The sequence below is a fragment of the Pan paniscus genome, chromosome 1, assembly GCF_029289425.2.
Source record: "Pan paniscus chromosome 1, NHGRI_mPanPan1-v2.0_pri, whole genome shotgun sequence".
NCBI classification, from domain to species: Eukaryota; Metazoa; Chordata; class Mammalia; order Primates; family Hominidae; genus Pan; species Pan paniscus.
Genome location: NC_073249.2, coordinates 96,722,407 through 96,735,252, shown reverse-complemented (window position 1 = coordinate 96,735,252; position 12,846 = coordinate 96,722,407). Strand labels below are relative to the sequence as shown.

General features: G+C 37.8%; 1 protein-coding gene across 1 annotated transcript; it reads right to left on the bottom strand.

Moving 5' to 3' along the window:
* Positions 1–691: 691 nt before the first annotated feature.
* Positions 692–1,077, bottom strand: LOC100968601 (small proline-rich protein 2F). Its single transcript, XM_034935801.3, has one exon. It carries the CDS (start codon positions 965–967, stop codon positions 749–751), a length of 219 nt encoding a protein of 72 aa, XP_034791692.1. The 5' UTR covers positions 968–1,077; the 3' UTR covers positions 692–748.
* Between the last annotated feature and the right edge of the window lie 11,769 nt (positions 1,078–12,846).

Sequence of the window (12,846 nt, the reverse complement as noted above, 5' to 3'; positions counted from 1 at the left end):
CTGTGAATAAACCTCTATCAAATGACAGCTAATCATGTGTTAGGCATTGTGCCAATAAAAGTTCAGATAGTAATTCAATTTTATGCCTTAGACAAGTTTGTTAAGTAAATGTTATTTTGCTCACTTTGCAGTAAAGAGATTGACATTCAGAGAAGTTGAATAATATGTTCCTCAAATCAATCAAACACTAATTAAGGAAAATAAAAATAAAAAAATACAGAAATAATCTTTGATATGTCCCAAATTGTGAGATCCTGTCTGTGGATGAAAGAAAAGTGGAAATATACCCAAATGATTATAAAATATTGCTAATAAAGCATATTTGAAAAGAAACAAAAGATCCATTCACAAATATATATGCATAGATTCTTTATTCAGGGAGTGAAAGGAAAGTGACAACTGCACAGGTGGTGGAAGCTCATGCCCAGGGGACAGACAGACACAGAAAACATCAACAGAATTCTCTAATGGTTCCCAGGGAGAGAGCTGCTCTTTCTTCTGAAGCTCTGGGAGCTGGCACAGCCGAGGACTTCCTTTGCTCAGTCTCCACCTGGACAGTGGCAGTGTGGCAGCCTCAAAAAGAAAACCTTTTGCTATCAGAGATCATCACAGGCCGATCACAGGCTAAGAGGAAAGAAGCTCCCTGTGCATCCCTGGATGGCTTTGATGAGAAGATGCAGGTGGAGCTGTGGAACAAGGTGAGCCAATTATCCTTATCCTCTCATGCTCCTGATGAATCCTGAAGCTGTTACTTGCTCTTGGGTGGACACTTTGGCTGGCAGGGTGGGGAAGGTGTCACAGGAGGACATTTCTGCTGGCACTGCTGAGGTGGGCAGGACTGTGGACACTTTGATGGTGGGCAGGGCTCAGGGCACTTCGGGGGTGGACATGGCTCTGGGCACTTTGGCGTGAGGCACACAGGAGGTGGCTGGCAGGGCTGCTTGCACTGCTGCTGTTGATAAGACATCCTGCTGGAGTCTCAGAATCTGAAAGAAATTATATGACAGTGTTCACGGGAAGGGAATCCTCCAGAGAGAGAAGCCAAAGCTTATGTAATACCATGGCATATTATTTCTCCAATCTCCAAGAAATTATTTAAACTCTTAATTCCCTTTTCAAGACTCCCTGGGTTCTCACTTCCACTTCAGCGAATTACTTCATTGTCCCTGGGAACTCTTGTGTTTTCTCATATAATTTTTCCAAAGAAAATATCTCTGTAGTAAACAACCAAGCATGTTATTTCTATGAAAATAACATCTTCAAGAAAGGCAGTCACAAGTTCAGATACCCAGGGCTATCTCACAAGCTATTCCTGTTATCATTATCTGTTGTAAAATCCCAGTGGGTTGACATAGGCACACAGAAAACGACTGTTTGGGAAGAATTGCATGCTCTCACACCTGCTACGACATAAACCTTTGAAAAGGACACCAGAAAAGCAGAGAAAAAAAGAAAAATACTTTGTTATTTCTTCTTCTTCAAATCAAAGCTTTCCCCTTAACTAACTTCTCTGTCCATATGAACACCTAACTCTGTACTAAAAGAAAGCTAAAATAGCATATCATTGTGCTCTAATCCTAAATTTCCACCCACTAAGTAGCATCAAATCAGCATTCATAGGATTGGATCAACCAAACTTGCTCTATTCAAATTAAATTCAACATTTCAGGGCACAAAGAACAGAGGAACTCCAGGAAGCCGACTCACCAGGTTCTCCAAGGCAGATCGGTGCTTAGGTACCAGGAGTTTAGGAGTCGTGCAGCAGAAAACCTCTTTATAGGGCCTGCTACCCCTCCCAGCAGAAAGTGTAACTGCCAAAAGCTACACTTATCCAGTAATTTCTTAAGCCAAATGCAAATTTATCCACAACTGGCCTGACAGTGATTATCAAACTAGGAAATATCCTGTTCTGGGATCTCCCCACTGGGTTAAGTGCTCCTGACTCACAGAGGCCCTGCCTTAGATCTCAGTTTCAGTGACCTATGGCAAAGAGGGACTTGGGGGATTCTCTAACTGGTGGTCAAGGGCTCTCTTTTTTGACTGGGGGCAATGATCCTTTCCTGTCTTACACCTTCCCTAAATCATAAAACTTCCTGTCCTGATCCACTTTACTGAATGCCATATTGTTGTACATGAACCCATCTCCACCTCTACTTTCCTTGTACAATTTGCCAATGCGCTAAAAGGAAGGAGAGACCTAACAAAGGCCTGGGTTCTGGTCCCAGATTTTTTTTTTTTTTTTTTTTTTTTTTTTTTTTGCTAAGTTGTGTGACCACAGGCAGGTCACCTCTCCTCCCTGGGATTATAAGCAGGGGAGAATCATACTTACCTCTGGAGTTGGGAGCTGACCGCATTGTGCCATCTGCTGACCCTGTTCAAGCCAGAAACTTTCTCCTCCACTTCTATCTTTCTCTCTCATAGAACCCTGGATTTTACGATTTTCCTTTCCTCTTTGAAGCTGTCTTCTCCACCCAATTTGTACAGGCAATTGTCACCTGGGACAGATTCCAGAGTGACAGCCAGTCTACCCAGCACATTTGCTACTTGCTGCCATTAAGGATGTGTACTAGCGCCTTTTTATTTATAAAAATGTATTCTTTGCTACCACATTAAGGAAACGGAGAGACAGGAAACAAAATTACGAGCATTCATTCAAAATCTATGTATTGAACCATGCCTATATGATTCCCTGAAACCACCCTATAGAGAACAATCTGCATAGACTCACATTATCATATGTGAATAATTAAAAGTAGGTTTGCAGAGTGGAGATGGTCAGCGCACCTAAAGTCTGAAATCTGGGGGAAAATACAAATTAAGTATAATCTAATATGTATTCTTCCCCTCTGTTTCTAAACAGGTTTTAGGTGTTTCTCAGTGTTTTTTAATTTGTTTGCATGTTCTTTCTCTGTCTTTTCCATAAGCCCCCTAGTCTCATGACCTGCTAGATTATCAAGTCACACCCCAATGTACACCTCTCATCTATTCATTTTGGTACATATTGTTCACTCAACATATATATTGTCAATGCATATAGTGACTCCTCTTTCGTATCTTTTGTAAACTCTTCCAGCAATTAGTGAGGCTTACTAAACATGGTATATTAAATATTTAAGTTGATGTTGCTAGAGCTTCCTTAGACCAGTAGTCAGAAAGCTTTCCAAGAATGTGATTTATAGTTGGAGAAGAAGAAAGGAAAATGAGGAAGAGGAAGAGGAAAGACTCAAAATCATTGGAGCAGTCACCAGCTATGCTCCAGGAAGGGTAGGAGTGCTGAATCAACCCAGCATCACATCCCTCAGTTAAGCAGGTTAGGTTCCCAGATCTGCCATTGCTCCCGTCAATAAGGAAGGGCTTTGGGGCAAGATCACTACTGGCCAGGACAGTACAGAAATAAAGACATCACGTCAGCACCTTGAGGCCAGGTATTTACAAATGGTGTTCTCACCAAATTATCCCTACAGACTATTACGCATGCTAAGCACATCAGGGGACAAAGTAAAGGGCCTTTATTCAATAGGTCACCTACTACTCCCCAACAGCCTCACATCACATCTAAAACACAAATCCTTAGAGAAATGTCTGATTTCTAACATGCAAAATTGGAGAATTGGCTGCCAAATGAGATCACTGTGTAAGATAATACAGTTTGAGTCATGCCCTGAGACTCCCCTTCTGAGAACACCCCACTCAAACAGGCTGTTTATCACAGCAGTGCAGGCACCAGAGTGGCAGCAGCCCTAGTGCCCCCAGCATCTCAGACAGGCTCACTTTACAAGTGAACTTGAAATTCAGAGTTCCTCACAGACCAGCTACATGAGGAATGGCCACAACATGAAGAGGGGCAGCTAACAGTCACAGCTTCCCCAAGTTAGGACATCCAGGCCCTGAGATATGCAGCAAGGCATACTTTACACACACACACATACCCACCATGGGTGTCTATCTATCTATCTATCTTCTATCTATCTATCTAATGTGTCATCTATCTATCCATCTATCTTTCTATTATCTCTCCACATATATAAAGAAGTTAGCTTTATGTTCTTTAACAGTCTGATAGCCTTAGGTCCATTTCTCCTACTTTTACTCCATAATTTTTGAAGGGATTATTAAGTTTAAATCATTACTACATAAAAATGACAAGAAAGAACAAAAGCTTTTGAACTTTTGTGTTATTCTTGATTCAACTTCTATCTCACATTTTACTACTATGCATTTTACACCATTAAACAAAATAGTCCTGGCAAATTAATATTCTGCCATCAAACATGCAAGAAGAAACAGGAATTGTGGGAAGATTTTCCTAGCCTTAAATAAATCACTCTAAGTCTCTGTGAATTTCTGCTTCTGTTTTACTCCTGAATATAGGCTTAGATTCCATCATTATTCCATAATTTTGCTTAATCAGATAAATTATGGGACATAAATGTTGCAGAATTCTTAAGATCATTAGGGAGGATGTTTTAGAAGACTATTTAATATTATTTAAAACATTCAAATTATAGTAAAAGCATATATAAAGCATGATAACATTTTAACATTTATTTATGAAAAGATAAGAAATACCTAAAACATTTTATTAAATGTGATTCTGTTTGGTTGGTGTAATTACAGATGATTTTTATTTTCTTATTTTCCTTTTCAAAATATTCTCCAAATGTTACCTATTATTTTGTAAAGACTTAAAATTCTGCTTTGAAAAGCTAACAAGAGACAAGTCTGTCCATAGCTCAATTAGTGAGATAATGATCTTTTTCCTTTTAAGCATCTCTGGCCAAACACCAAAGGTGGGGCTGGACGTGAGTAAGAATTGTTTTATTATTATACCCCAACATTTAATTACCTCCCTATTATAATCTTTCTTGAAGAAAATTCCTAATAATAATCACCATTCCTCCTACCAGTGACATAAACACAGAGAAGCCACAGGCACCCAATAGCCATACATGTCTATGAAACAGTTCACCAAAATTGAGAGATCATACCAGGGTAAAAACATCAGGAATGAGTTTGTCTACTATCCGAGAGCCAGAAAGATAGTAATCATAAAATTCGTCCGATTATGATGAAATTGGAAGAAATTGATAGTTATTAAGACAGGTGGTAAGGATAAAAGACCAAGTGATAATAATAGTGCCTACCATTAAATTGTCAAAAGAAAAAAATTAAATCAGAAATTGCACATAAAGTACTTAGTACATTATGTACTTAGACTTATGACTACAGATAGTACTCATAATAGTAATGTAATACATTGTTAATCAAAGAAATAGAGCCAAAACTTCAAGTTTGAGATGTGTTTGATGGTAAGTTATTTGCTTTATCTTTAAGATATTTTATATCATATTTCTTTTAGGTCAGAGCCAGAAGATTTTAGGGGGAAGCAAATGAAAATATTTTATTTGAATGAGGTGTGGTGAAATAATAAGATGGGCTAACCTTGACACTTACTCTTATGTGGTGAAAATGGGAGTTAATCAAAGAAGAAATGTAGAATAAAGTACAGAAACAAGATAATTTAATTGTTCTTAGTTATTTGGACTAAGATTATCTTCTGACTACTGTTAAGTACAAAAATAAAAAACTAAATACAATAAATGCAATATGTTAACTGTGTTAGTTTGCAGAAAATTGACATTGTAAATATTTAGCATTCTGTATAAAAATATATAATGTAATCTCTAATCTAGTTTACTATTACTATGATTAGCTGTTCAGGACAATAAAAAATTCTCTCACTTAAATATCCTATTTATTCTGGTGGCAGATTACTTAAATTTCAGTCTAAGTCCTTATAAGGAACTGAATCATTCATTAGCATTAACCTTCCCAAAGCAAATAAGGCCTGTAAATTCTAGTTCTATTTTCTCTAAATGTTAGATCAGACTAGTTAAAAGAATAATTTCAAGAGCTATCAGAAATACAGATGATTTTGTATACTTTGTGTTAGGGAGATTAAAAACATGGGCTAAGAAATAGAATAAATCTGACACTTCTCCTCTTAAGAATCTTTTTAAGACAGTGAATGTGCATGGATTTAAAGTTGCCTCCCTTCACACACACAAAAATAAATAAAGGAAAGCAAGTAAACCGGACAAAATTGTGAAAAACTCTGGAGTGGAAAAGCAGTTTAAACTCTAACATAGAAGAGGGCTGACAGCATTGTACCATAAGTTAAAGAGAAGTTAAATAAAATATAAACAGAAAAATCAAAACTGACTCATGATCTCACAGAACTAAACATAATTTTACCATAGCATCCATCATCATGACTCCTAGAAATTCATGTAACAGATTTCAAAATATGCCCATGAAAAATAACCTGGATTCAAATGTTTATAGTAGCTTTATTCATAATTTCCAAGAATTATGATCCACCAAGATGTCCTTCAGTAGATGAATAGATAAATAAATTGTAGTATATCACACCCATAGAGTGGAATATTGTACAGTGACAAAATGGAATGACCTATCAAGACTCACAAAGACATGGTTGAATTTTAAATGCAAATTGATAAGTAACAGAAGTCCGTCTTAAAGACTACATACTTTAAGGTTCCATATATGTGACTTCAGTAAAAGATAAATTTACACATCCAAAGAGTTCAACAAACTCCTAGTAAAATAAATTCAAAGAGAGCCACACGGAGGCACATTATAATCAAACTATCAAAGAGAGAATATTCAAAGCAGCAAGAGATAAGTGAATCTTCATATATAAGCGATCCTTAATAAGACTGTTGACCAATTTATCATCAGATGTCTTGGAGATCAGGAGGCAGTGGGATGATATAATGAGAGTGCTGAAAGGAAAAAATGGCAACCTAGAATTTCGCTTCTGGCAAAATTGTACTTAAAAAATGAGGGCGAAATTATAACATTCTCTAATAATCAAAACCTGAGGCGGTTCATGGCTCCTAGATTTCCTGTGTGAGAAATGATAAAGAGAGCCTTTTGATTTGAAATAAAAGGATGCTAGAGAGAAATTTGAAACTGTATGTAGATATAAAGGTCTCTGGTAAAAGTACATGGGCAAACGTAAAAGCCAGCATTATTGTAATTTTAGCTTGTAACTCCACTTTTTATTTTCTACAGGATTTAAAATGCAAATTCATAAAATATAATTATAAGCCAAAGTTAGTGGACATGCCACATAGAAAGATGTAATTGGTGAAATCAATAACATAAAAAGGGGATAGACTTTTGTCAGAGTTGAATTTTTTATGCATTTACAGTTAAGTTGGTGTTAATTCAAACTAGATAACTGTAACTTTAGGATGTTGTATATAATCCCCATTGTAACCCCAAAATAAATATCTATAGAACATATACAAAAGGAAAAATAAACACAATCAAAAAGTTTTTCTACAAGGATCAACTGAACACAAAATCAAGCAATCATGGAAGAAATGAAGGACAAACAATATACAGTAAATGCAGAAGGAAGACCTTCGTCATCAATGATTACTTTAAATGGAATTCCTTGAATGGAGAATTAAACTTTCTAATCAACAAACAGAGATTGGTGGAATGGATAAAAAAGAAAAAAGATCCAACTTTATGCTATTTAAGAGAGACTCACTTTACATGGAAGACACAACGGTTGCAGAATCAGGAGAACCAGAAAGACCACGGGGTAAAAGGAGGAGGATTTATTGAGTGCACTCAGACCCAGAAGATTAACGTCAGAAGCTGTGCCAAGAACAAAGACAGCACTTAACTTTTATACACACTTTTAAAAGGGGATGGGCTAGCTTGAAGCAGGCTTACAGTGGCGTGAAAGTGAGGATACAGAGGCAGAACAAAGACAGTTAATCAAATTTTAACAGGTTCATAACTCAGGATTACACATGACTGTTGCTATGTAACCAAGATGGCCGTTATCTAGGTTTGCCCTAGTGCCTAGCACAGCTTATTCCATGACCTTCACTACGGCGCCCAGGTGGCCATAATTCAGGCCTGCTCAGACAGCTCATGTCCTTCACTGTTCCACTTAGACAAAACAGAATACTTGAAGTTACTAGATACAGAGAACAGGAATCTATAAACTTATATCATAAAAGAAAGGAAAATTTGTTTTTCTCCTCCCTATGTTGAAAGAGTGCTGGGAGGGTCTCCAGAGTACATTTCTTTGTGTACTAGCTTCTTAGATAATGTTTATCAAGGCTTTTCCTGGGTCTGGGCTGTGCCTGTTGCTGCCTCTGAGATAAGTCAGCCTAATACAGGAAAGCTTATTTCTTTTTCTTTTTAATTTTATTTTTCTTTCTTTCCTTAATTTCCCACCTCACAAACAGGGTGAAAGTAATAGGATGGAAAAGTAAATTCTATGCAAATAGAAGCCAAAAGAGAGCTGAGGTGGCTAAACTAATATTTTGTAAAGCCATACTTCAAGTTAAATACCATTATCAGAGACAAAAAAAGACATCATATATTGATAAAAGGATAAATTTACCAAGAAGATATAGCTATTATAATCATACATTCACTAAATATCAGAACTCCAATTAATATATGAAGCTACATTGAAATAAACTTTTTAAATAATTGACAAATCTATAATAAAAGTTGAAAACTTCAATATTTCACTTTCAATAATGACTAGAATGACAGAAGTTTGAAAACAAAAAAGATAATTTGAAAAAAAGTATAGACCAATTAGACCTAAGAGGCAAATAGAGAATACTCCACCCACCAACAGCAGAATACACATTACAGTTTTCTCAAGAGAACGTGGAACACTCTCCAGGATAGATCATGTATTATATTATGCTGCAAAACAAGTTAATATATTTTAAAAGACTAAAATCATACAAAGTACTTTTCCAGTCATGATGGAATGAAACTAGAAATCTATAATCAAAGAAAAACTGGAAAATTCACAAATTTGTAGAAATTAAACAACACACTCTTTAACAACCAATGGGTCAGAGAAGAATTCACAGGGAAAATTAAATACTTTGAGACTACTGAAAACAAAAGCATGTCATAACAAAACTTATGGGTTGCAGCAAAAGCAGTGCTAACAGGGAAATTTGTAGCCATAACCACATGCATATTTTAATGAAAACAAATACCTCAAATCATTAACCTCATATTATATCTTAGGAACTTTAAAAAGTAAAGCATAATAAACCCAAAGCAAGTAAATAAGAGGGAAGAGAGTGAAGATACATAAAACAAAGGACAAGCAATCAATAGGGAAAATCAACAAAACTAAATGCTATTTATTTGAAAATGTCAACAAAACTGACAAATCTTTAGGTAAATTAAGAGAAAAACAGATGTAAGACTCAAATAAAAATTTTGCAAGTGTGAAATTTACAACTGATTTTACAGAAATGAAAAGGATTTTAAGAGAAGACTGAAAAATTCTATGTCAGCATATTGGATAACCCAGTTGAAATGAACAAATTCTTAGAAATACACTATTTATCAAACCAAATCATGAAGAAATAGAAAATCTGAATAGACTTGTAACATGTAAGAAGATTGAATCACTAATCAAAAACCTCACAGGAAAAAAGATCTGAAGCAGAAAGATTTACTGGTGAATTATGTATCAATTGTAACTCAAAGCAGGGAATATTTCCTGACTTGTTCTGAGACCAGCATTCCCTGGATACAAAAAGACACTATAAGAAATGAAAACTACAGATCAATATTTCTCATAACATTAATGCGAAAAATCCTCAAATAAATATAGTGCACCAAATTTAGCAACATAATTAAAAAGGATTATACAACATGACCAACTGTGATTCACTCCCCAATCCAAGAATTGCTCAGCATAAGAAAATCAATTAAGGTGATATACCAAATTATCAGCAGAAGAAAAAAAAAAAGATGATCCTCTCAATCAGTGCAGAAAGAGCATTTCATAAAATTCAACCTTGTTTCATAATTTTAAAAAAAAAAACTGCCAGGCACAATGGCTCACGTCTTAATCCCAGCCCTTTGGGAGACTGAGGTGGGTGGATTGCTTGAGGCCAGGACTTTGAGACCATCCTGGGCAACACAGTGAAACCTCATCTTTACCAAAAATACAAAAATTAGCCAGGGGGTGGTGGCATACACCTGTAGTCTCTGCTACTCGGGAGGCTGAGGTGGGAGGATTGCTTGAGCCCAGGAGGTCAAGACTTCAGTGAGTTGAGATAGTGCCACTGCACTCCAGCCTGGGCAATAGAAAAAGACCCTGTCTTAAAACAAACAAAAAAATAGTCAATAAACTAGAGATAGAAAGAAACTTCTTCAAACTGATAAAGGCCATATATGAAAAAGCACTGCTAACATCAGACTTATTGGTGAAAGATCAAAAGCTTTTCCTTTAAGATCAAAAACAAGATGGGGATGCCCACTTTCTCAACTTCTAGTCAACATACTATTGAAAGTTCTAGTCAGTGCAGTTAAGTAAGAAAAAATAAAAGGCATCCAAGTTGGAAAAAAAGAAATAAAATATTTCTGTTGACAGATAATATAATTTTGCATGTAAAAAAACTCTAAAATATTATCCCAAAATCCCCATTAGAGCTAATAAACATATTAAGAAAAATGAAGATTTGCTTCAATAAAGTTTTCTTCTATACTGCCAACTCCTACACATAAATAAGAAAAAAAAATCCTAATAAAAATTATGTAAAAGGCATGGGAAATTTTTGACAAATAAAGAAACAGTCAAGTGAAATACAGGGGAGAGGAAGCAGCAGAAAGAGCCCTGTGGACACTCTCAGTCCCCAAGGAAGACATTTCTGACTTTGTCTCACAGGAGTCCTTGAGGAGGGCTGCCAGTGGAAGTGGGGAAAGACCACAGACAGAAGGAAACTTCCAGCTGAACTTTGTAACAATTTCAACTGAACATGAAGTTTCCTGGACGGAACCCGGGGGAGGGGGTGAATGTGAGCACAGCAGCTGCAGCAGACAGGGAGGTGAAACCTGAGAGCCCTGCTTACTTTCTCAGCAGGAAGGCTTGTAGCCAGGGGCAAATTCTCAGCCCTGCTCACCTGCTGCCTGGAAGTAAACTCAGTGCTATTAGGGAGGCACAGTGGGAGTGAGTGAGACCAGCTTTTCAGGCTGCATGGGAGCTGAATGAGGCCTGTAACTGCTGGCTTTCCCCCACTTCCCTGGTGACCTGTACAACACAGCAGAGGCAGCCATAATACCCCTGGGAACATAACTCCATTGGCCTGAGAACCACACCCCCATCCCCACACAGCAGCTGCAGCAAGCCTCACCCAAGAAGAATGTGAGCTCAGACATGACTAATCCTACCCTAACCTGATGGTCTTTCCCTACCCGCACTGGTAGCCGAAGACAAAGGACATAATCTCTTGGAAGTTCTCTGGCCCTGCCCACTGCCTGAGAAAACGAAATACTTATCTGGTATCACGGGAAATTCACCCCAGATATTTCACATAGGTTCTTTTCTATTTTCCCTAAGTGTCAGCCGGTCTGAGAAATAAAGGGACAGAGTACAAAAGAGGGAAATTTTAAAGCTGGGTATCTGGGGGAGACATCACATGTCAGCAGGTTCCGTGATGCCCCCTGAGCTGTAAAACCAGCCAGTTTTTATTAGGGATTTTCAAAAGGGGAGGGAGTATACGAAAAGGGTGTGGGTCACAGAGATCACATGCTTCACAAGGCAATAAAATATCACAAGGCAAATGGAGGTAGGGTGAGATCACAGGATCCCCAGGACCATGGCAAAATTAAAATTGCTAATGAAGTTTTGGGCATGCATTGTCATTGATAACATCTTATCAGGAGACAGGGTTTGAGAGCAGACAACCAGTCTGACCAAAATTTATTAGGCAGGAATTTCCTTGTCCTGATAAGCCTGGGAGCGCTATGGGAGACCGGGGCTTATTTCACCCCTTAACGACGACCATAAAAGACAGCCATCCCAAAGCGTCCATTACAGAGGCCTCCCCTTAGGGACGCATTCTCTTTCTCAGGGATGTTCCTTGCTGAGAAAAAGAATTCAGCGATGTTTCTCCTATTTGCATTTGAAAGAAGAGAAATATGGCTCTGTTGTGCCTGGCTCACAGGCAGCCAGAGTTTAAGGTTATCTCCCTTGTTCCCTGAACATTGCTGTTATCCTGTTCTTTTTTCAAGGTGCCCAGATTTCATATTGTTCAAACACACATGCTCTACAAAACATTTGTGCAGTTAACGCAATCATCACAGGGTCCTGAGGCAACATATATCCTCCTCAGTTTACAAAGATGACACGATTAAGAGATTAAAGACAGGCATAGGAAATCACAAGGGTATTGATTGGGGAAGTGATAAGTGTCCACAAAATCTTCACAATTTATGTTCAGAGATTGCAGTAAAGACAGGCGTAAGAAATTATAAAAGTATTAATTTGGGGAACTAATAAATGTCCATGAAATCTTCACAGTTTATGTTCTTCTGCCATGGCTTCAGTCAGTCCCTCCATTCGGGGTCCCTGACTTCCTGTAACAATCCAGGCAACCCTGGGGCAAGCTTGTATCTGCCCTATACTACTGCAGCTGATGCTGTCTGGAAAGTGCCACCTCCTGTTTGGAGGCCAACAAAGCACAAAACCAGCATGCTAAACAAAACTACAAGTAAGGACCCTCACAGAGTCCTCTTCACTCCTCTGCTACGTCCACTAGAGCAAGTGCTGGTATCCATGGCTGAGAGACCTGAAGGTGGATCACATTACGGGACCCTGCAGACACTCCCCAGTACCAGGCTGGAGCCTGGTAGGTCTGCTGGGTGGCTAGATCTAGAAGAGAAATAACAATCACTGCAGTTTGGCTCTCAGGAAGCCACATCTCTAGTGGAAGTAGGAGAGCACCAAATCAAGGCAGCACCCCATGG